Here is a 24,987-nt window from a genome sequence, read left to right on the forward strand (position 1 = left end):
ATTTCTTAAGGTATGTAAATTTTTTTAGACATAATGGTATTGCATGCTTAATAACTACAGTATAGTATAAACATAACTTTTATGTGCACTGGGAAACGAAAAAATTAGTTTGACTCACTTGTGATAATCTCTTTACTGCGGTGGTCTGGAACCAAACCCATAATACTCCAAGGTTTGCCTATACCAGCTAGAAAAAGAGGAGAGAAGTTTGCCTCATGAAGGAAATGTCATTAAAGATAGTCCTTGAAGAATTTTAAAATTCTTCAAGAAAAGCTTGAGATAAAGAAAAGCTTCTGAGTATGAAGGAAGGAAATGAAGGAGATGTCCCTAGTATAGTGTCTGGCAGTGAGTAGTACAGTCTGGTTGTAAGTGTTGAATAAATTGGGTATTTTTGACAACTTTCCCAAAACAGCAGCTCATCTAGAGACATGTCATCCTCTGTGAAAGGAGCGTTTTGCAATCCCATTCCACTCTTTCTTCCCTCTAGTCGCTCTTACGGAGCCTGTGTCTTCCCACTTTCGGCTGAGGGATATAACAATATAAATAAAGGAAAAGTGTAGGCATAAAATAGTTTAATGAAATCCCAATATTTATTTAACCTGATTTTAAAGGACAGCCCTGAAATAATTTAGAGGGATTTGTATCTCTTCATACTGACAGCTGGCTGGCGAGGGGCAGGGAGCATAAATACACATTCTGAGGGCCAAATTATTTCTTCCATTATAGATGCCAACAAAAGCATTAGTCATCAGGTTTAGAATTCCCTTCCATCTGGAAAACATGGTTAATAGTACTGTTAGACATTACTAGTGTAAAGTACCCTATAGAAGATAAGTGTTTTTAAAATATAGAGTCTGTTTACCTTATAGAATAAGGATAGAACTATATTTACTCGAGTATTAACTCTTTGCCTTCTGTATTATGCTGTGGTACAGAATATAGGATTGGGAAGGAAAAAAACACAGAATATAGCAATTTTTTTTAAACGGAGAGCATTCTACTGATACAATTATTCAGTTGATGGTTAACCAGAGTCTACATACAGCTTCCTATGATTGGATTGCTGCTAGTGACCCAGTCACCCCTTCTGTCACTCATCCCTCCCTTCTCTTATTTTCTTTTTTTTTTTTTGCCAGTCTTAGAATTGTATCTTGGGGGGGCACAGGGTGAGGAACTTGAGAGAATCAACCCTTGCATTTAGAGCACCAGGACTTGAAAAGCCAAGTGCAGTTTTGTAAGTCAGTATTTTAAATAATGCAACCTCTACCAGGATTTCTTGTTTTTTCTTCATCTCCATATTCTCGGAATAGGAGTACTGATAGGGCTGTTTTAATTGTACAGCAAATGCGGGTGCAGTGCAAGTTCAAAACAAGTTTGGGAGCTGGTTTACGTGAACCTGAGTTAGTTGCTTTGCGATCAACACGGTTTTTCATTCAACAGAATCTCGTGGGGCTTCTGGCTGAAGAACTTGCCCTCGTTCCTTCACCTCCGGCCGTTCCTATCCGTCTTCTAACGTTTTTTGGTTGTTTTTTTTTTTTAAGTTTTGGTTTTGAAATCATTTCTTCTTGCCGGGCCTCTAACCGGTTCTGTCAGTGGAGGACCCCTTCTTTCTCGCACTGATGAAAACAGGCCCTGCACTGACCCTGAACCTGAGATTTGGGGGTGACCCTTCATGCTGTGCAACTCTGACCTGCCCCTACTGAGATTTGGGGTGTGGGGGTGACCCCTCCACTGCATAACTGACGTTGCCCCCACACCCAGGTTGGTCTCTGGGCCTTTCCTTCTCTTATTTTCTTGCCTTCTCTTACTCAAAAACCCATACCCAGTTTACAACCTAATTTTGAAATTATGTTAATTGTAGAGTAGAAAGAGTTATATAACTAGATAATAAAAAATTAGGAAGTACAGTAGAGAAAAAATGACAAAAGCTCCATCCTTATAACACCACTGTTAGCAACTTGATTGAATTCCTTCCTCTTTCTACTATTCCTTTTTGAACATATTTATCATAATAAAGTTAATTTTGTATATTTTTATTTAACATTCCATATTGATGGTTGATCTTCATAATCATCCTTTTCATGCCTATAGTATTCCATCAGGAATGTGTTCACTTAACTGTTCTCTTTAGGTTTAATATTTAGATTGCCTCCGCATATTCTAAATAATACTCTTTAAAACATTTGTATGGGGGCTTCCCTGGTGGCGCAGTGGTTGAGAGTCTGCCTGCCGATGCAGGGGACATGGGTCCATGCCCCGGTCTGGGAAGATCCCACATGCCGCGGAGCGGCTAGGCCTGTGAGCCATGGCCGCTGAGCCTGCGCATCCGGAGCCTGTGCTCCGCAACGGGAGAGGCCACAAGTCAGAGGCCCACGTACTGCAAAAAAAACACAAAAAAACAAAAAAGAAAACATTTGTATGCATTTTTTTCATGTTGGGGATTTTTTCTGTAAGGTATGTTCTTAGAAGTAGAACTACTGCGTCAGAGATTTTTAGTTTGAGGTTGGTTTATTTTTGTTCTTTCTGCTCTTTTTTTCCTCCTTAGATTCTCAAACTATAGCTGACAGTGTTTACATAACTTCCTTGTCTTCAGCCACTTCCCCCAACTACCATGCCAAGGCATCCGGACAATTACTCTGTTGTGTAGCCTCCCTAAGTATATGAGCATTTTGCAGAGTTGCATAGAAGTAAATTCTAGGGGACTTCCTTGGTGGTCCAGTGGCTAAGGCTCTGTGCTCCCAGTGCAGGGGGCCCATGTTTGATCCCTGGTCAGGGAACTAGATCCCACATACATGCCACAAGTAAGAGTTCGCAGACCGCGACTAAGAGTTTGCATGCCGCAACTAAAGAACCTGCATGCCACAACAAAGGTCGAAGATCCCGTGTGCCGCAACTAAGACCCAGTGCAGCCAAATAATTAAAAAAATAAATATTTTTTTAAAATCATTTTAAAAAAAATAAAAGAAAGAAGTTCTGACTCTACTCATTATGAAGACCATGTTGAATATGTGTTTGAAAGACAAGAATAAAGATTTTAAACCTTTAGGATGCTAGTTTGGTTCCCATCTGCCTCAATAATGCCTTATAGTCCTTGCATCCAGCAGGCTTTGTTTTTGTAATACAAAAATCTGTTTGTTGGCTTGAGCTAAATCCCAAAGAAAGAAACAATGGATTTTTGTAATGAAATAAATGTAAACTGCAGAAAATAATGGAACACACAACAATCTTCAATTGCTTTTATATTTACTGTATTTCCAAATGGGCAGTCATCTTTTTATTGGACTAAACTCCATACTCAAAATCTCCACACTTTTAATGAAACTAACATTTCAAATTCCCAGTAACATCAGTTTAATTCAATTCAGTAAGCATGTATTGAGCCTGCACTGCTCATGAGACCCTTTGCTAGCTGCTGGGAATTACCTATAATGTCTGTTGAAATGGTGTACACAGATTGAGGGAACCACTCTCACTTACTGACAGCCAAGAGCAAAGTAGGACATTGAAAAAATGTAGAGCATTTCACTTCTAAGAGAAGTGTCTCTAGCTGTGTTATGTTCTTTGACTTTCTCCATAGCCATAATAACAAGTAAAGTACCTGACACAGATCCTTACATATATTACATGTTCAGAAATATTAATCTGAACCTCAAGATAAGTTGTCTACTCCAGTTCTACCAACTAAGCTTAAAATACTACCAAAAGGAGGGAATTCACATTGGTAAAGCATCTATTCTGTACTAGGTTCCATGTCAGGCACATTCATACATTATTTCAGTTAATGATCACAACCATCCTGAATGTATTTATAGATGAGAAGATAGATTTAGAAGAATTAACTGTCTCACCCAACAGTATACAGCTAGTAAGTGGAGAGAGCTGGGATTAGAACCCAGATATCCCTGCCTCTAAAGCACTGCTTTTTACTATACTTTCTTACTCTGTGGATGACCCTTTATTCCTCTAACCTTTATCATGATTCATTTCAATTGCTATGCATTTTATTCCTTTTTTTCTTTTAAGCATCTGGTGAATCACTGACTGCCCTATTTTTATCTAATTAATGGTCTTATAGCATCTTCAAATACTGTGTGGCCAGTTGTCATTAAAATTCCCAAGCTTTACTGATATTTTTAACAGTTTCACTGAGGTATAATTGACATAAAATAGATTACACATATTTAAAAGTGTACAATTTGTTTTGTCTGACTTCTTTCACTCAGAATGATTATTTTGAGTATCATCCATGTTGTTGCATGTATCAATAGTTCATTTCTTTTAATTGCTGAGTAGTATTCTGTTGTATGAATATACCACAATTTGTTTATCCATTCACCCTGATGATGGGCATTTGAGTTGTCTGGGGCTATTACAAATAAAACTGCTATGAATGTATGTTTGTTTGGGTCATACAGTGGCTATATGTTTAACATTTTAAGAACTGTCAGGCTGTTTTCCAAAGTGGTTGTACCATTTTACATTCCCTCCAATAGAGTACTAGTGTTCCAATTGTTCCACTACCTTGCCAATAGTTAGTATGGTCAATCTATTTAATTTTAGATATTCTAATAGGTGTGCAGTAGTGTATCATTGTAGTTTTAATTTGCATTTCACTAATAATGTTGAGCATCTTCTTTTATGCTTATTTGCCATCTGTATATCTTCTTCAGTGAAGTGTCTGTTCAGATCTTTCAACCATATTTTATTAGGTTGTTTGTTTTCTTTTTATTGCATTTTGAGAGTTCTTTTTATATTCTGGATACAAATCCTTTATCAGATAGATGATTTACATAATTTTCTCCCGGTCTGTGGCTTGTCTTCTCATTTTCTTAACAATGCCTTTCAAAGAGCAGAAATTTTATTTATTTATTTATTTTTTTTGCGGTACGCAGGCCTCTCACTGTTGTGGCCTCTCCTGTTGCGGAGCACAGGCTCCAGACGCGTAGGCTCAGCGGCCATGGCTCACGGGCCCAGCCGCTCCGCAGCATGTGGGATCCTCCCGGACCGGGGCACGAACCTGTGTCCCGTGCATCAGCAGGCAGACTCTCGACTACTGCGCCAGCAGGGAAGCCCCCTGTGGGAGTTTTTTAAACAACAAATGCAATTTCTTTAATAGAGATAGGGTTATTCAACTTATTCTTCTTGAATGGACTTTGATCATAGGTATCTTTCAAAGAATTTGTCAATTCCATTTAAGCTGCCAAATTTATTGGCATAAAGTTGCTCATAATATTTTTTATTATTCTTTGATTGTCTGGAGAATCTGTAGTGACATCACTTCTCTTATTCCTGATATTGTTTATTTGTGTCTCCTCTTTTTTATCCCTGATCATCCTACTAGAGGTTTATCAATTTGATGTATCTTCACAAAAAGAAAAATAGCTTTTGATTTCATTGACTTTTTTACCTGTTGTTTTTCCGTTTTTTATTTTATTGATTTCTGCTCTGGTTTTTATTATTTCCTTTCTTCTGATTAATTTGGATTTAACCTGCTCTTTCCTAATTCTTTAAGATGGAAGCTAAGGTCACTGATGTGAGACTTTCCTTCTTTTCCAATATAGGTATTTGGTACAAACATTTCCTCTACATGTTGCTTAAGCGCCACCACACAAATTCAGATACCACACAAATTCAGATACACTGTGTTATTATTTTCATTCAGTTTTAAATATTTTCTAATTGGCCTTTTAATTTCTTCTTTGTTTCATGGGTTGTTTAGAAGTATTATTGAATTTCCAAATATTCGGGAATTTTACAGATACCTTTCTATTAATGACATAATTTATTTCCATTGTGGTCAGATAACATACTTGAATCATGTTAAATTTATTGAGACTTGTTTTGTGGCCCATTATATGGTATATCTTGGTAAATGTTCCATGTGTACTTGAAAAGAATATATAATCTGCTGGTGTTAGCTGTTATGTTCTATAAATGTCAATTAAGTCAAGTGGGTTTATAGTGTTGTTCAAGTCTTCTGTATCCTTACTGATATTCTCAGTTCCCTACATGATGCCCTGTGCCTTATGAGGTTTTCTGCTCTGTTAAGAGGGAATAGGAAATATTCCCAGACCTATGTGAATGCTGAGGATTGTTCCCTCTAATCCTTTGGGTGGTTCTATTGCTGGCTTCAGGTAGTTCTTGACATATATGTGCTGATCAGTACTTAGCTGAAGACTTGAGGGAGACCTCTGCAGATTTCCAGAGTTCTCTCTATGCATTTCTTCATTACTCTACCCAGCAAACTCTAGCCACTTTGACCTTCCTGAATTCCCAGTTCCATATCCTCAATTCAGGGAGACCACCATCCTTTTCTTGGGTTCCCTCCTGCTATATCTCAGCTTGGAAACTTTTTTCATACAGTAAGTTGGGGAAATTGTTTCGCATCCACCAAAGATCACTAACTTTCATCACATGATGTCCAGTGTCTTGAAAACTGTTCTTTCCTATATTTTGAACAGTTTTTTAGTTGTTTCTGGAAGGAGTTTAAATCTGGTCCCTAATACTATTCCATCTTGCCTGGAAACAGAAATCCATTTTGCTGATATTTTCAACATCATTTTTTATAATATACTTGTGTTGTGTCTGGAATGATGTTCACTGTGCTGACTTTTCTGTCTAGATGGAATTCAGAGGCTCTCCTGGCCAGTTATAGGGAGCTGCCTTCCTCTGTGCTGGATGTCACCAGATTTTTTTAATCTATATTCTCCTTTTCTCATAAAAACAATAATGATGTATTAAGTACCTCCTATGTACCAAGCATGTGTTAAGGGTTTAAGTATTGCCTCACTTAATCCTTATGATAACCTTATGATAACCTGTTAAGAAGTAATTATTTTCATTATAGAGATGAGGTCATTGAAGTTGAGAAGTCAAATAATTTGCCCAAGGTCATATAGCAAGTAAATGGCATAGTCAGCATTCAAACCCAAGTCTGTCAGATCCAGGGACCATAAAGCTGATGAAGCCCTTCAGAGATAATTTTGCTGAATACAGGAGGTCAGCTACTAAAACCAACTTGGAAAAGTTCTTTTCTGCCCTTGCAATAAGAGTAAGCATTTTATAACATCTAAGAAAGGGAAAATATTAATACAGCTAGAAAGAATAGTTTTGATTAAAATTCTGTCAGATGACAGGAAGGAAGAGGGATGTGAGCAGTTGTTAAGAAACAGGAAGAATGTGATTTTAGAAATGCTGGGTCAAGAAGGCATTGCAACAGCTAAGTTACAGAGGGTGGAAGAGGAAAAAGGAAGAAATTGTCCTGAGATGACATACTTTGGAAAGCTGCTAGAGCAATGCAAAAGCATGTGGCAGTGACCCCTATTGCTGTCACTGCAACCTTTCAGTCCCTTCCATGAGAATCAAAAAATGAACTCAAAATGAAGGAGAAAGAAAGGAACGTTTAGTATCAAACAACGTTGCCAAAATGAAGTGTATTGGATTGATTCCCAGTGCCAAAGCACAGTACATATTAACATTCCTTATGCTATATTTTTGGAAACATGTTCTACCCACATTGGCTTTAATTTTAGTTTTTATAGATGTATGAGTATTTTGTTTTGTTTTGTTTTTTTGTAATGTCTATAACCTTTACTAGAATATAAAGGCAATGTCTTCCAAGTATATATAAATATGTTTAAGTTAGTTTTACGGCAGTTTCCTGCATGTGAACCTCATCTTTTATATGACACCCTATTGGAAAATAATAGAATCGTAAGCCTGAGATAATTTGAAAGGTCAAGATTTGAGTCTATTTTGTCATTGATCTGACTGACCATACATGAATATTTGTAAGATAAGGCATGAGAGGCACTCAGCTGTGGAGAATTTTCAGTAATAGTTATAAATGAGACTACTGCAGGGGCTTTGAAATGGAAGCAATAAATGTGACAAGAAGTATGTACTATTTATTCTTCAGGAACCCTCTCCTTCCCCCAGTTCTTTAGAATTTTATTAGGTAAATAGCAGGTGAAGAGAGTCTTTTAAAATGTCAGTGATAATTACACAAGAGAAATCACATTAACTAAATAAAGAGTAGAACTTGACATTATAGGCAACTTATACTTTTTGACTCATTGAATCTCAGGAAATCTCTGACCTTCTTCTCAATTCACCCTTTCCATATTCACAGGGCCCTCTGTGCACTTAGCATTTGGTTGTGCTCATTTCCCACTCTAGGTTGTGAACTCCTGCAATGCAGACAGCATCCTTCATTTCATATCTAAGAGCCTAGTTTAGTGTTCAGCATATAGTAGGTATTTGGTATTCTAATTAATTGTTCTACTGTAAGGCCCAGTTCTGACTCTCCATTCCTTATATCCTTAATGTGTAAGCATTAGTGCCTTTGCATGTTTAAACATAGGGAAAAGTAGCCAAATAAGTGTTTATATGTAGCTAGAAACCAAGAAACCTTTGAGCCTATTCTGTTTCTTCTTTATTGGATTTTTAATCTAAAAAGTAAAACAGGGGCTTCCCTGGTGGTGCAGTGGTTAAGAATTCCCCTGCCAGTGCAGGGGACACAGGTTCGATCCCTGGTCCAGGAAGATTCCACATGCCTCAGAGCAACTAAGCCCGTGCGCCACAAATACCGAGCCTGCGCTCTAGAGCCCGTGAGCCACAACTACTGAGCCCATGTGCTACAACTACTGAAGCCCACGCACCTAGAGCCCATGCTCCGCCACAAGAGAAGCCACCTTAATGAGAGGCCTGCGCACCGCAATGAAGAGTAGCCCCCGCTCGCTTCAACTAAAAGAAAGCCAGCACACAGCATTGAAGACCCAACACAGTCAAAAATAAATAAATAAATACATTTATTTTAAAAAAATAAAAAGTAAAACATGCCTATTCTAATAGTTTATAGTTCAGAGGTATATAAAAAAACAAGCCAATCTCCTCTATTCTCCAGTCTTTATTCTTCTTACTTTGCCTACCTCTGTTAGATATTTATGCTCATATAAATATTATTTGTATTTTAATATAATGGACAATACTCAAATACATTTTTTACACTCAATTCGATTTTAATTAATATATGCCTTTTAGCTATGATGGGTAATATACATTGAAACTGGGTTAAATTATTTTCCTTGTGCTACATTTCAAAAGGAACTGTGCCCTTTTCTGTGGCAAAATATACATAACATAAACTTTACCATTTAAACCATTTTTAAATATAAAGTTCAGTGGCATTAAGTACATTCACATTTTTGTGCAACCATAACTATCATCCATCTCCAGAACTCTTTTCATCTTGCAAAAGTGAAGCTCTATACCAATTAAACAATAACTCGCCTGGGGCTTCCCTCGTGGCACGGTGGTTGAGAATCCGCCTGCCAATGCAGGGGTCATGGGTTCAAGCCCTGGTCCAGGAAGATCCCACATGCCGCGGAGCAACTAAGCCTGTGCACCACAACCACTGAGCCTGCACTCTAAAGCCCATGAGCCACAACTACTGAGCCCACGTGCCACAACTACTGAAGCCTGTGCGCCTAGAGCCCGTGCTCCACAACAAGAGAAGCCACAGCACTGAGAAGCCCGCACACCGCAACGAAGAGTAGCCCCCATTCGCCGCAACTAGAGAAAGCCCCTGTGCAACAAAGACCCAACACAGCCGTAAATAAATATAAATAAAAAATTAAAAAATAACTCCCCTGTCCCCCAACCCCTAAATCCATGACAACCAACATTCTACTTTCTGTCTCTATAAATTTGACTACTTCAGGTACTTCATATAAGTAGAGTCATACAGTATTTATCTTTTTTGTGACTGGCTTATTTCACTTAATATTAATGTCCTTAGGGTTCATCTGTTGTAGCATGTGTCAGAATGTCCTTCCTTATTAAGGCTGAATAATATTCTGTTGTCATATACCACATTTTGTTCATCCCCTCATCTCAGTGGATGCTTGGGTTGCTTCTACCTTTTGGCTATTCTGAATCATGCTGCTATGAAGATTGGTAATCAAATACCTGTTCATGTTCCTGCTTTCAGACTCTTTGGGGAGGAAGGATTGAAAGAATAGAATAGAAATTAAAATTGAAAAGAATTGAAAGAATAGAAGTGAAATTGCTGGATTATATGGTAATTCTGTGTTAAACTTTTTGAGGAACCATCATACCATTTTCCAAAGCAGCTACACATTTTACGTTCCTACCAGCCATGCACGAGTGTTCCAGTTTCTCCACATCCTTACCAACACTTAATTCCTCGTTTTTTTATAATAGCCATCCTAATGGGTGTGAAGTGGTATCTCATTGTGGTTTTGATTTGCATTTCCCTAATGATTAGTGATGTTGAGCATCTTTTCATATGCTTGTTGGCCACTTGTATATCTTCTTTGAAGAAATGTCTTTTCAAGTCCTTTGTCCATTTTTGTTTATTTTTTGGCTGTGTTGGGTCTTCGTTTCTGTGCGAGGGCTTTCTCTAGTTGCAGCAAGCGGGGGCCACTCTTCATAGCAATGCGCGGGCCTCTCACTATCGCAGCCTCTTGTTGCGGATCACAGGCTCCAGACCCGCAGGCTCAGCGGCCATGGCTCACGGGCCTAGCCGCTCCGCGGCATGTGGGATCTTCCCTGTCCGGGGCACAAACCCGTGTCCCCTGCCTTAGCAGGCGGACTCTCAACCGCTGCGCCACCAGGGAAGCCCGACTCTTGGTTTTAAAAAGAAAAAAAAAAAACTCTGTCCTTTCATAACATGAAAAATGCAAGTGAGAACAGAACAAATACTTTTCTTTGTGCAGTTGAATAAGTAAATTAACATTTTGAAACAATCAGGTTTTAAGTGTTTTTCCTGCTTTCATCCATTTTCTTGAAGTAAGCAAGCTAGCCAATGGCTTCTGATTTTTCCTAGCTTAATGCAGATACCGAAAGAGAAGAAGGAGAAGAGTTTGAAGACAACATGGATGTTTTTGATGACAGCAGTTCCAGCCCTTCTGGCACCTTAAGAAATTATCCACTCACCTGCAAAGTTGTTTATTCCTATAAGGTTTGTATTTCTCTAACATACTTCTCACATTAAATTGTGACAACTCTGAAGATACAAGTAACTGTATCTACCCAGCCTCTTATACTGTACTTATCATAAAATTGGTGTTCAGTTCATATTAGAGGCAACATAACATAATGGGAAAGAGTCCAGGCTCTGACGTCAGACTGCCTCGGTTAAAATCCTGTCTCTGACACTTACGATCTACATAACCACGCTAGTCCCTTGGTCTCTGTGAGCCTCGGTTTTCTTATCTATGTTATGGGAATAATATTATAGGGCTAGTTTGAAGACTAAATGAGATACCACTTTTATAGCAAAGCATTTAGCACAGTGCCTGACATCTAGTAAATTTTCTGTAAATAGAACTCTTACCCTTATCAATTGCCTGACATAAGACCCTCCGTTACAATAGTTCTCAAAATTGATATTAAAATAAAATTGCTTGACAGAGCAGTTTTGTTAAACTTTACCTTTCCTAACCTTAATATAACCACCTCTTGTTTCCAGGTTAAGCAAGGATCTGGATAAATAGATTCCTGAACTTCCAAACCTGATTTGGTATAATAGTTCTTAATCTCTCTCACCCCTGCCCTGCTTTCCCATTAACATTTTACTCAAAGTAAATTGAGTTTCAGTTCCCCGGTTCCTCTCTTTTCCTTACTCCCTTCATCAATCACTAGCCAGTTCTGTTGAGTCCACCTCCAAAACATATCCTGAATCCATTCACATTTCGCATCTTGGTCTAGGCCATTGCTTTGATTACTGTAAAAGAAAAAAACCCTAATAATTGGTATCCCTTCTTCATACTTGTCTACCGACATACTTGTCTACCACTTTCCACTCTGCAGCCAGAATTATCTTTAGTACGTATAGGAGGTTATTTTATTCCCCTGCCTAAAACCCTTTATAAGCTTTCCATCACACAAAGAAAAATAAACTCTTCACAAGGGTTTATAATGTCCAGATTGATCTGGCCCCTGCAAATCTCCTTAGCTTCATGTCAGACCAACCCACCCAGCCCATGCACTACACGTTAGCAACTCTGGCTGCCTTTCAGTCTTCAAAAGCACTACGCACCTCTCTGACTTGACAGCTTTGCACTTGCTGCTCCCCTACCTGGAACTGTCTTTTCCCAAATCTTGGTTGGCTGCCCACTGCTCTTCATATAGGCTCAGCTCAAATAGTGCCTCCTCAGGTTTCCCCTGACCACCTAAATGCATAGCCAACTCCCCAGTCACAACTCTATCCCATTGCCCTTTTGTCCTCATTTATTTACTATATAGCACCTATCACCAACCAAACTGAATGTTGTTTGTTTTCATACTTCTTTATCTGACTGTCCACTAAAGGTCCATGAAGGCAGAAACCTTGTCTATGTCTGTGTACCTTGTTTATGTGTCTTCAGCACCTGGGACAGTGCCTGGCACATAGTGGGTCCTCAGGAAATAATTGTGGAATGAATAAATGAATGATGTAAGGAAGGCATGAACAAATGAATCCCTTTCATTTTAATGAATGGCACTAATTTAAATGAATTCCTTTCATGTTAATGCCATGCTTAAGGGACAACAGCAGAGGAAGGGTCTGAGGAGAATCTAAATCATACATGGGACAGTCTCACTCCTACCACCACCATCCCTGGAGAGCCAAAAGCTGATATTATTTACTCCTCAATATCAGTGATTACCAGACTTTTTTTCATTTAACATCCTTTTATTATATATTTAAGTTAACAATACTTCCTCTTTTCTAAAAGGGTTGGGATTTTTTTTTTTCCCAATGTAAACTGTTTTGATAACCTTTTGAAAATTTGAAGTCATCTTCCGAGATACTTGTAAGGTGTTTTAAAATTTTATAAAACTTGGTTGGGATTGTTTCCCTATCTTCCGTCTCAGTATTATATTTACTTTGAAGTTCCAGAATTAAAATTTAAGGTCCTTAAACAGAGAGGGTCCTAGGTATCTGAGTGATTATTACATCTGAGGAATTTTACAGATGAGGTAGCATTTCAGTGGGGTCATGAATAAGATCTTTCTAGTTACAGTGATAAGGTAGGGAAGGGAAAGAGCCTTATAAGCAAACAGCAGATACAGAGACACAGTTTGATGAGATAATAGGGTGTTCAGGAAATGTTAAACTCAGTGTTGTGTGAGCATCAAGTGTGGGAAATAGAGCAGCTGGAAGTAAAGATGTCAGATAGACCTGTAGATCAGACTGAGTTTGGCTTTTATCCTGGCTGAAGGAAGCCATTGGGTGTCCTAAAATCAGACTAGGCTTTTAAATAAGGTAACCCTGGTCGTGGTATAGATATTCCAGAGAGGGTAGATTAGAGTGGAGTTAGTCTCTATAAGCCTAGTTGTGATTCCTATGGTCCAGACCAGCAAAGAAGGCCTAAGTTAATCTGGTGAGAACAAAGAAAAGCTAAATTTAAGGAGTAGTTTCAAAAGCCTTAAAAATGCTCATAACTTTGTCCCTACTACTATATATCCTAAGAAAGTGACCCACAATACAGAAAAACATTCTGGATACAAAATGCTCTTTCATCATAGTACTACTTTATAATAGCAAATTTGGCAGTCCAATAAGGAAATAGTTAAGTAAATTAACCATTCATATAATGTAACCATAACAAAATTTTATGAAGATAATTGAAAATTATATTAGAGTTTTTTATGTAAGAAGAAATATGTCCAAAAAGTAAGATACCAAATCGTATTACCTTAAGGTCTTAATTATACATATTTCTAGCTTTTCTACAGTGAACATGTATTACTTTTGTAATCAGGAAAAATCATATTGTTTTAAAAGAAAACAGGAAATTTAGAGAGATGGTGGTGGGAATGGAGGGCATGGCTGCTTCTGGGGTCCTGGCTGCCACTGCGTATTAGGACTTCATGAGGTAGTGTGAGACCACGTGTTTATTTAATAACTATTTACTGACTACTTGCTGTCTTTACTTGGGATAAGTGAGAAGAATTACATTCCCTGCCTTAAGTAAGTCATTCTAATAGGAAGCGCAAAAGTGCAAACAACTAACTTGAGAGCCACAGTAGTCAGTGTTAGAGGGATGCTCAAAGCCTTCTAAGAATAAAAGGAGGAAAAAGCAGCCAGCTCATTGTGGGTGGTCTTGGAAAACATACAAGCTTGGCATCAAATCATGAGTAATAATAATAGCTACCATTTATGAAGTCCTGTGTACCCGGTATCATACATATATATATATTTTTTTCTAATCCCTTCAATAACCCTATAAGGAAGATATTATCAACCAACCCATTAATTCAACAAATATCAGTACATGAGCATCTTCTATGTACCATGCTGTGCTCTTTTCTAGGCTTGGGGATATAGCATTGATGAACACAGACAAAAATCTCTGCCCTCGTGGAGCTTACATTGTAATAGGAATAAAAAAGAAAACTGAGGCTCTAAAAGGTCTTATGGTCACTTGCCTGTAGAAACAGACTGAAGCTGGACTTGAACTCACAGTAATCTAAATCTAGTCACCAGATGGGAAAGAGGGAGCAGGGCCTGCTGGAAAGAAGGAACAGCCTGATAAAAGCATAGAGGCAATAAAGAACGTGGTATGTTCAGAGAATAGGGAATGGTTTGCTGGGGCCAAAGCATCAAGAGACCACAGGGTTTTGAGTGTCATGCAAAGGACCTGACCTTGTCAAGTGGAAGAATTGGTCACTGCTTGGGTATGGTATGATCAAGCTAGTGTCTGCTTATATAACAATGTTGGACAACTCGCATGGACCTTCATGACTTTTTTTTACAAGGGCAGCATTGTATTTAAAGGTGTTCTTAACCCTCCTGCTTTGCCATCACACACACTGAAATCTGGTTGTGTTGGATAACTTTTTAAGTTTTGCCACAGAATTTGTTATGTAGGTGCCTTTTGCTGGTATATTCAAGGCATAGTGTGGTTTCAGATTAGTGAAAAAATTCCATTGGAGGGGGTTGGTGGTGGTGGTGGAATGAATTGGGAGATTGGGATTGACAGATATACACTAATATGTATAAAATAGATAACTAATAAGAACCTGCTGTATAAAAATTAAATTTTTTTAAAATTCTATTGGAAAAGCTATCAAAAATCAGTGAGCTTTTTTTCCCTCATATTTTGAGATCAGAGGTAATCTACTTAAAATTCTGTCCTGGAGTATTTCTGTGATTGGTCAGCCATTTTCAATACTATTTTTCTGTCTCAAGTAGCTATTATAGCAATATCCAGAATCTGGGTTGATGAAACGTACATGAAATAGGAAATGAGTCTTTGGAAATGAGTCTTGCCTTACTTTTGCTTGTGTAATTTGGAGATATTTTACACTTTGAGACTGTGAGATCTGAAAAACTATATGGTCTAAAGCAGTAGTTTTAACTAATCTTGGGACTTGGGGAAAGCTTTTAAGGCTGTTCACTAAGAGCCAGAAGATGTCCGCAGACCCCTCCTGTTACATGTGACAGGCAAGTCTCTTTATGAAACAAAGTCACAAAGTCTCTCTCTACAACCCCCCTGCAGAGTCCCTGAGAGCTTGCTCTCAGATTCTACTGCCTCAGGGGTAGTATTTAGGTGTCTGGTGCTAGTGGACTCCTGCTGTTAGGGATTAAAAAAAAAAAAAAAAATCACAGCAACTTCTGCAGAAGCACACAAGTGGATCAGCCTAGTCTCTACAGTTAAGTTGGAGCATCAGTCATTTCTCTCCTACAATTTTCTTCTCTTGGCTACTGTTTTACGGTGATTCCAGACAAATTCCAGGCACTGCTCAAGCTATCAGTCAATCCATGTACATAGCTCTTTGCATTTTCACAGCCTGCACCTCCATGGTAGCCCTCTGGTGTAGTTCTAATTCACGGCTTTCTCCTTTGCTTGTGCTTCCCAAATCATCATGGTTCTGTGCTTATTCATCCCACACTAACTCCCCCATCTTCCCGAGAATGGCAGGATTGTCATTTTGAAGAAATGGAGGCATCAAGAAGTTGAATAACTTACCAATAGATACATAAGCTGGAGCTAGAACCCAGGTCCTCTACTTCCAGCAGAGTGCTGTGTTCACTGAACCTGATTGCCTCTTGAGGATTCCGTTTCTCCAGTTTTTGTTGTGGCTTTATTTTGTTTAGTTTTTTAAAGTAAAACTTCACCTCATTATGATAGTTTTACAACACTCAAATTTTTATGTTCAATACGTTTTTCAAAATCATTTCAGTATTTTGATCCCCAGTTTTTGTTATGATCAGTTCACATCTGCTCTTTATCTAACCTTTTTAATTTTGTCCATGACCATCCTACATTGCAGGCTTCTCAACCAGATGAGTTGACCATTGAGGAACATGAGGTGTTAGAAGTGATTGAAGATGGAGATATGGAAGACTGGGTAAAGGTATATTCCTTTGCTCATATCGCCCCTTCTTGTGACATTTTCAGGAGTTTGTTTTGGTTCTTGTTGTACCCTGTCCAAATTGTGTGTGCAAACCTGTTTTGTCACATGTCTTTTACTCAGGCTCGAAATAAAGTCGGCCAAGTGGGTTATGTACCAGAAAAGTACCTACAGTTTCCCACCTCGAACAGTCTGCTGAGCATGCTGCAGTCCTTGGCTGCTTTGGACAGTCGGTCACACACATCCAGCAATTCCACGGAGGCCGAACTCGTTTCAGGCAGCCTCAACGGAGATGCCAGTGGTAAAGACTGAAACAAGGCACTCTTTATTTGGTCACATTTGGCCTAAACTGTATTACCCTGGAGTCAGCCTTCAGTAGGTTAAAAAGCACAACTTTATTCCTTTTCTGTAATATGTTTATTTGGTCCCGTTTATCCTGTACAGTAGAACCCTAAAGTTGATCTTCAGTGAGTACAGAATTATAGCTGTACGATGGCCTTTTAGTTGTCACTTGTGCATGGGGTGGCTGCAAAAGTAACCTGGTTGTCGGTGTTCTTACTTTATTTTTCTCTCTCTTGCTACCTAGTCTGTTTTGTGAAAGCACTTTATGACTACGAGGGCCAGACAGATGATGAATTATCTTTTCCTGAGGGAGCAATCATCCGAATCTTGAACAAAGAAAACCAGGATGATGATGGCTTCTGGGAAGGGGAATTCAATGGGCGGATTGGAGTTTTCCCATCAGTGCTAGTGGAAGAACTTTCAGCCTCAGAAAATGGTGACACTCCATGGATGCGAGAGATTCAGGTGCACAACAGGGGGAGAAAGCTGAATTAAAAGATGTTTAAAGAAAATGACTCCCAAGGAGTCTGTTGACCCACGCAAAAGTGGGCTGTGGTCTTGGCCTCACCCTCACCACTCCAATCCTTGGTTGCCGGGTTTCTGCAAAACTGAATTTGGGAAGCAGAGACTTGTCAGTCAGGCTCTTGTGCAATGGCTGTATGACAGCTCACTTCTCCCACATTCTGTTCTCTGAATTGGGGAACGAAAATACTAAATTGTGTGTGACATACAAAAGAATGGTTTGGTGGAGAGAAAGAAAGAAACCAGAGAGGGAATGTATTGTCTCTGTGGTTAGTTTATGCAGTAAAAATATTAGCTTGCTCTTTTTCTCCCTCACACTGTCAGAGCCTCCCTGCCCAGCCCAGGTCCTACTAGTCCTGTTCAGAGAACTGATGAGCCTGCCAGAGCTCCATAGGCTTAGCTCATCATAGCAAACCTTGTCTTTACGGGAAACTTCTAATTCGGATCAGTCACAGCAGGCCTGGCAGGTCCAGGACCATAAGGAACATGTCTGTCCATCTTGCCTGTGTGGTATTGTGACCACTTAGCGTGACATTTACAGAACCTGGGGAAGTCAGAAACTCAGCCAATTATTTTATCTTCACTGAAAAATACAACTTGTCCCTTTTTTTGTTCTTCACTGAACTGACTAATTTGGTATGTTTTCAATAGAACTCTCGAGAATGGTTTGACTTGGTAACTGTTTAAGATAAACTAAAATCAGTAGTATAATGAGATCTGTGGAAGGAAAAAGTTAAATGCAACACAAAACTGGGGGTTGGGGTGGTTATTCTAGGCTCATTTGCTTCTAATGAGGCTGACCAAGAAAGTTAATAATCATAACTTAGCTCCAAAGAAAAGTAATTTGCCAGGAGTAGTCAGAGAAGCCTGCTGGTCTCTCCTTCCTCAAGTGAGCACTTCGTAACCTCTCTTCCCTTTGCTGCAGATCTCTCCCTCCCCCAAGCTGCCCGGCTCCCTGCCTCCACTGCCACTGTATGACCAGCCTCCTAGTAGCCCTTACCCCAGCCCAGATAAGAGGAGCTCCCAGTACTTCCCCCGCTCTCCTTCAGCAAATGGTAAGGGTTCTCCAGGGCATGGGTCTACATACGCTTTCATTCAGAAATCCACACGTTCACCTGAAGAGCAAACAGATCTGCATTAGCATTTATATTGCTCAACAACGCAAATAAATTGAGCTTCTTTGATTCCCTCCCTTAGAAAACAGCTTCCATGCCGAATCGCCAGGATTCTCACAGGCATCCAGACATACTCCTGAGACCTCATATGGGAAACTACGACCTGTAAGTCTCTTATCTGGCAGGGTTATAGAATGTGTAGTTTCTCCAAATTGAAAGTTAGAAATTAATGTATCTCCATGACCCCTGTGTTGTTACTAATTCCCTCCATGCCAGGGTAAGATGGAGTTGGGAAGTTAAAAAGAGCTCTGGAAAAGGAAGGCTATAAAAATGAACACATCTTGGAAGGTCTAGCTTACACTGGTGCTTTCCTCACTGAGCCAGGGAGAGATTGCAAGGTGACAGCTATGAAAGTGTATTTAAATTATAACAAGCTCTGAGAGCATTAAAGTGGTCTAATTGTGAAACAGAAGCATTTTTTTTTTCCAGCAGGCATTTTATGAGAACCTATTTTCCAGGCCTCTAATTGCCTCTTTGACGGACACTGAAATGAAATAAGATACATGCATTTTGAGGTTTGAGAGCTTCTATTCTCAAAGGAATCTGTTCTTACAAATAATCACCTCTACTCACCCCTCACTGACTCCACCCCACCACCTCACTGTGAAACAGCTCTTCCAAGGTCATAACTTTCGCATGCTAATCTAGTGCATATTTGCAATTTTATTTTCCTAGACCCCCTTATCAGCATTTGACACAGTTCTCTGAACCACTCACTACCTTTGGCTTTGTCCATTCAGCAGATATTGAGTGCCTTGTTAAGGACTTGGTTCTTGATCCTAAAAGTTTAGGAAGCTATTGTAAGATTGTAAGCAGGACAGTGATATGACCAGTTGTGCATTTTTAAAACACTACTATGGCAGCTAAGTGGAGGATGAATGGAAGGTGATAGAATGGACACAGGGAGCCGTTAGGAGGCTGGAGCAGTGGTCCAAGCAAGAGGGGACAGTAGTGTGGACTAGCGGGTAAGAGCGTGAATGGAGAGAAGTGGACCTGTTTGTTCTACCACACTTTCCTGGTCTGCTTTCTACTTCCTGGCCCTTCCTTTTTGTTACTGAGTCCAAGCTCACTCTTTTCGCCGCAGGACAGGCCAATAAATCGGGAGACGAGGTATTGAGGCAAAGAATAGCGACTTTACTTGGAAAGCCGGCAGACCAAGGAGATGGCAGACTAGGGTCCCCAAAAAACCATCTTGGATGCCTGTTTCTTTAGAGGTGGAGGAGGAGGTGAGGAAGTAAAGTTAGGCCATTAGTTTTGCCTGCTTGGCCAGCATGGGGAGGGGATGTGTTAATTTCTTCTTTTCCGCAGCCTTTCACAGGTGGGCAGGGTCAGATTGTCTCCCTGTGAGCTGAACAAAGGCACTTTAGTTTAACATTCAGGCAGAGGGGCAGGGTTCCCTGAGGCAGGCCACTATGTATGATTATAATAACAAAAGCAACGAAAAGCAAAGGTTAAAGTCGAAGAAACAGATCCAACACAGAGTCAGAATTGGCTCTTCCCTGTTATATTTTCATTGACCTTTGCGGGCTTCTCTGCCTCTATCCATCTCTGTTGATGCTTCTCAGGGTTCTTTCCACGGGCTGCGTCTCTTAAAGTCATTAGAGTCACTCTCTGAGTAATCTCATCTACTCCCAAGGCTTTGATAACCATTTATTTACTGACAACTCCCAGATTTATAACTGCCAATCCAGTCTCTTCCCTGAGCTTCAGACTTGTGGAAATCTCAGTGTGTATGTACCAAAACCCCAAAACTCAGCAAAACACGAGTTAATTATCTTCCCTCCCAGACATACTCCTTCTCCCATATTTCCTGTCCTGGTGAGTGGTACCCCCATCCTGCCAGTGCTCTGCCATCACTTGTGACACCTCCCTGACCCTGCCTTCCACAAAGAGTCATCACAAGTCCTGCCAGGTTTACCTTGGAGACAGCTGTCAAGTTTTTCCACCCTCTGCTGCCCCACTGCCCGAACCCTAGTGCAGGCCAACATCAGCTTTCTTTCAGACCACCACAGGAGTCTCCAAAACTCACCTGTATTCTCGCCCACCACCGTTTTCTTCAAACTTTTACCTGAGTCATCTTTTCACACATCTGATACTGCTGTTTAAAATCCACCAAAGATTCCTCTTTGCCTACAGAATAAAGCTCCGATTTTTAAATATGGATTAATGAGGCCCTTCATGACTTACCCCCAGCCTACCTCTCTAGTCTTCTCTCTTGCAACTCCCCTTCCAAGACATGTTGAAAGGTTTTCAGTTCTCCAAGCATTGCTCTCTCGCTTTCAACTCTAGGCCTTTGCTTTGGACGAGGCTTTTAGGGCTACAAAGACTCTTGTGCCCGTGAGGACTTCAGCCTAGGCAAGAACCTGAATCATGAGTTTCACATTTCATCCAGAACAATAGGTCCTTCTCAGTGTAAGAAGTTGTGAAAATTAAGTTGAAAGCACATGCTTAGAGCATTTCTGAGAGCCCTGGGGTGCCCATGTCCTTGGGTAAATGACTAGTTGGGGTTTGGATGCTTCAGGCACTGAATCAGGAAGCTGACTGACAATCCATGTGATGGTTTCCTGCTCAGGTCCGGGCAGCTCCCCCTCCACCTACGCAGAACCACCGAAGGCCAGCAGAGAAGATCGAGGATGTGGAAATCACACTGGTGTGATGATGGCTTTGCCCGTCCGTTACTGCTACAATCAAGGCCAGGCTTAGAGTTTGGCCAGTCTTGTTTTTTAGGCACCTTTGCATGATGATGACTCGAACAGAGCAAAAACAAGGAGGATTATATGTGACTGGGTGGCCTGGTAGACTCCTCCCATGTTTTGAATATTTTGTGCCTTTTTTTGTTGTCATTTTCTATGTCATCTCTCCTACCACAGCACAAATCCTAGAGGGCCCTAGAAGCACAGAGGGGGACAGCCCTCTTGCCTAACAGTGGCCCGTTTTTGTATGAGACTCAAGACCAGGCCTCGATCAGGGCACAGTCACAGAGATACTGATCATGTGCACTCGTACAGTATATTACTGTGGCCACAAGGATGTGGCAAAGATTCTCATCTTTCTTCAAGTGGCTTCTGCTCATCTGATTGAGTTTAATCAGATCACATTGGCTACATAAGGAAGCAGGAGGAGGGATTTCAGGAGAGGCTGGCTCCTCCCCGCAGTTAGTCCCCAAATTGAGAAACTGAAACCGTATTGGAAAAAAATGGACTGCCCTGAGTTTAGCACCAATTGCATTAATGCACATCTCTTCCACAACTAACAGATTTAAAACAATAACAGTGTCCTTTGTATTAATATTTATGCCATTCATTTAGTATTAGTGGAGCTAACATGGAGGGGCTGAACTAGTAGCCGAATCTCATCCCATCACATAGACTAATAGAAAGGAGGCTGTGGCAAAAGCAGAAATGGAGCTTCCAGATCTGAAATGAGCCAATTTAATGTTCTTTTTATATTTGGGTATTTTTCATTTTAATTTTTGCAGCGTATACTATTCTGACCAGTATCCTTAGAATCTGAACGTCTAGATAAACTGGGGACACATACTTGCCTTGTCGAGCTTCTCTACTGGGGAGGCCTCTAGCATTATTTTATTCCCAAGCCAGTCCACTGGCCCAGGCAGCCACCCACCACATAAAATGCAGCTTCCCAGGTCCAACTGACCTGACATTTCCTTGGGAGGAAGAACCTGTGGCTCATGGAAACCAGCTTCCTGTGAAGGACTAAAGGATTCCACAGGTGCAAATTGACAGGTTCTCCACGTCACAGGGAGAGCCAGGAGTAGCTTCTCTGCAGGCTAACAAACCCATAGCCGCAGGCGTCCCAGAGTAGGCCTCCGGCGGCCCTCCACCTCCTATGGAAGATAGGGAGTGCATTGCTTAGGGACTAAGGGATGTTTGTCAGTTGCTTTTTTTTTTTTTTTTAAATCAAATTTGTAGAATTTAATTCGAAAGTTGTCTTACGCTTTGAAAATGCCATCCCTCCTAAGAATCTAAAAACGTGAAATGCTCGCCAAATGTCCCCATGGGATTTTTGACCAAAAGTAAGGTCAGAGCTGAAGAAATTTTCAGTTAGTCATTTGATCACTTCAGTGACAGTACCCATTGATGAATCTTCTCCGTGATTTGAGGATTTTTGTTTCTGTTTTTTGCTTCTTAACCTGTTGATCTATTTGAGGTCTTTTTGTGTTTATCAAACTTATTCTTAAGTTTAAAAAAAATTTAAAGGGTGGGTTTTTTTTTTTTAAGATTTTAAAGTTTGTTGACAAGTTTAAAATCTTCAAAGCACTTTAGAAATCTTCAAAGTGCTGAAATCAGGCAATTCTTGCCACCCAGTCTTGTATTCTCTCTTTAGCTAGCAAAATTGTCCTTGAATCTGGGTTTTCCACATTCTCAGAGGGTTATTTGAAATCTTTTGTTATATTTTAAAATATTTTTTGGAAGAGCTGCTAATTTTATTTTAAAAATACAAAGTTGTAAAAATATGCCTCCTTTTTAAAAAGAACCCCTCCCTCCAGGACATGTAATCCAGTGTCACAGTGCACACGGCTGGGCTCAGAGGAAGCGCCTCTGTGCAGATGTGCTTTCTTTACAGTGGCTGTAAAAACTTTGTATTTATTATGTATAAAATGTTGAATAATAAAAAAATGGAATTAAGTTTTCTAAGTTTTACTTATAAAGAGATTTGGGTAAGCAGGCTTTTCCAAATACCCAGTGCTTCTTATAAAGACACTTCTAGGCCCTCCTTTAAACCCTACAACAGACACAGAGAGGGGGAAGTAAATTAATCCATCCATGGGACAAACAGTCCTGCATGCCACCCACCTGCCATGTGTAATACCCTGAATGCTAGAGATAGAAATAAATAAGTTGTGGTCTTGGCTCTCAAGGTTCTTTCCCAGTGGAGAAAAAAGGTATACACATGAGGACAGTACTGTGTGAGGTACTGGAAGGGCGAGGCAGAGAGTGTGCTGAGGGAGCTGAGGAGGGAGCTCTGATTCTGCAGCTGGAAGGGCGAGAGGAGGGCCACTGAGTCCCCTCAGAGGATGTGACTGCTGGCTTCTAGGAAGTGGGCACTCTGGACTACTCTGTCCTTTCCTAAACCTCCACCCTGAGTAATGAGTCAAGGGAAGGAGATTTTACTGGTCTCGGGGGTGGCTAGAGGATTCCAGGTGAAAAGGCGAGTCCCTCTGGCTGCCAGCCGGCCCAGTGAGGACGAGAGGTCAGCCTGTTTGGGGAGGGGCCCCACAGCCCTCCTCTTCCAGAGCTGTGCATGTGCTATATGTATTCTTCCAGACGTTTTCTGTGCATAGAACTCATATGCACACACTGCCTTTTTATATGTGAGATTATATAATACATTTAGGTTTACCTCATTCTTTTTGAAGGCTGCATTATATTCCACTGTTCAGATATATCATAATTTAAACATTCCTACAGTGATGGATGATGAGGTTGTATCCATCCATTTGCTATTCGAAAGTTGAAATGAACACCTTTGTACATAATTCTTTAAAAATTTGTTCCAGTGAAAATATTGGGTAAATTCCTAAATACGTAACTTGAGAGTCAAAAAGGTATGTGTGTATTTAATTTTGTTAGATGTTGCCAAATTGGCCTCCAAAATGACCGTATCCGTTGACACTCCCACCAACAGCGTAGAAGACAACGTGGACTTTGGAGTTGGAAGGTCTGAGTTAAATCCTGCCTCCCACTTGACAGCTGTGGAACCCAGCTTCAGTGTCCCCATCGGAAACATGAGAATAATGCTGTGGATCCAAGGACATGTAAAGTGTGCAGCACAGGGTGGTCCCCACAAGCATCCCTCACCATCACTTCGCCCACCTTCAGCGGCCTCCCCTACAGAACTGCTCCTTGCTATCCTTCCAGCCTCCTAGTAACACAGGGCTGTCATGAGGCCCAATGGAAAGAGTGGGTGTGAAAATACTTCACCATAAATATGGTAAGGACTATCAGTGCACATTTAATATCTCTTCCATCTCTTGCCTTCCCCTGCTAATGAAAGCTGCTCGCATTCAAGACTACTGTTGGCCCCAGAGGCCTGGTCTGTGACCAGCGGACGGAATTAAGCTAATCATCCCACCTCTGTATCATAGCTACATTGGGGCCTCCTTCATCACAGGAACTAAAGGTAAGGCAGCTGAACCAGGTTCGCAGCACATCACCTAGATCCCTTTCCTCTGACCCACCACCCCAGCCCACATCCACAGGCAGACAGAAGCAACTGGGAGGATATCCTCTGGCCGCAGCCCTGCCACCGCTTGATGGACGCCCTTTCCACTGGGCTGCCACAACCCTGGCTTTAAAAGAAGTAGAATGAGATGATTTCCAAGAGCTTATCCAACTCTTATGTTCTAGATAAGTTCAGTTTCTAGATGCAGAGTGAGAACATCACACAAAAAGGTCACAATATTTGAGAACAGACTTTACGAACACAGAGACTTCTCAGGATGGCCAAAAGTTGAAAATTCAAGCCACTGAACTCTCCACTGGGACAGAGCAAACTGTCCTCTGGGTTGTGGTCACACCCGGGCTGCACTATTCACTCACTGCCCAACAAGCCTAGC

General features: G+C 40.5%; 1 protein-coding gene across 2 annotated transcripts in view; it reads left to right on the plus strand.

The window, feature by feature from the left end:
- FCHSD2 (FCH and double SH3 domains 2) overlaps positions 1-22,993 on the plus strand; it is a 291,907-nt gene extending 268,914 nt beyond the window's left edge. For both annotated transcript variants that reach the window (XM_082659936.1, XM_082659937.1), the window contains 7 exons: positions 10,850-10,984; positions 16,288-16,371; positions 16,492-16,669; positions 16,955-17,175; positions 18,158-18,287; positions 18,430-18,512; positions 20,980-22,993. In XM_082659936.1, the coding sequence (XP_082516062.1) occupies positions 10,850-10,984; positions 16,288-16,371; positions 16,492-16,669; positions 16,955-17,175; positions 18,158-18,287; positions 18,430-18,512; positions 20,980-21,063 (915 nt within the window). In that variant the 3' untranslated portion in view covers positions 21,064-22,993. The remainder of the gene's footprint in view (positions 1-10,849; positions 10,985-16,287; positions 16,372-16,491; positions 16,670-16,954; positions 17,176-18,157; positions 18,288-18,429; positions 18,513-20,979) is intronic.
- Positions 22,994-24,987: the final 1,994 nt, after the last annotated feature.

Source organism: Grampus griseus (assembly GCF_964374135.1).
Source record: "Grampus griseus genome assembly, chromosome: 8".
In the NCBI taxonomy this organism is placed as follows: domain Eukaryota; kingdom Metazoa; phylum Chordata; class Mammalia; order Artiodactyla; family Delphinidae; genus Grampus; species Grampus griseus.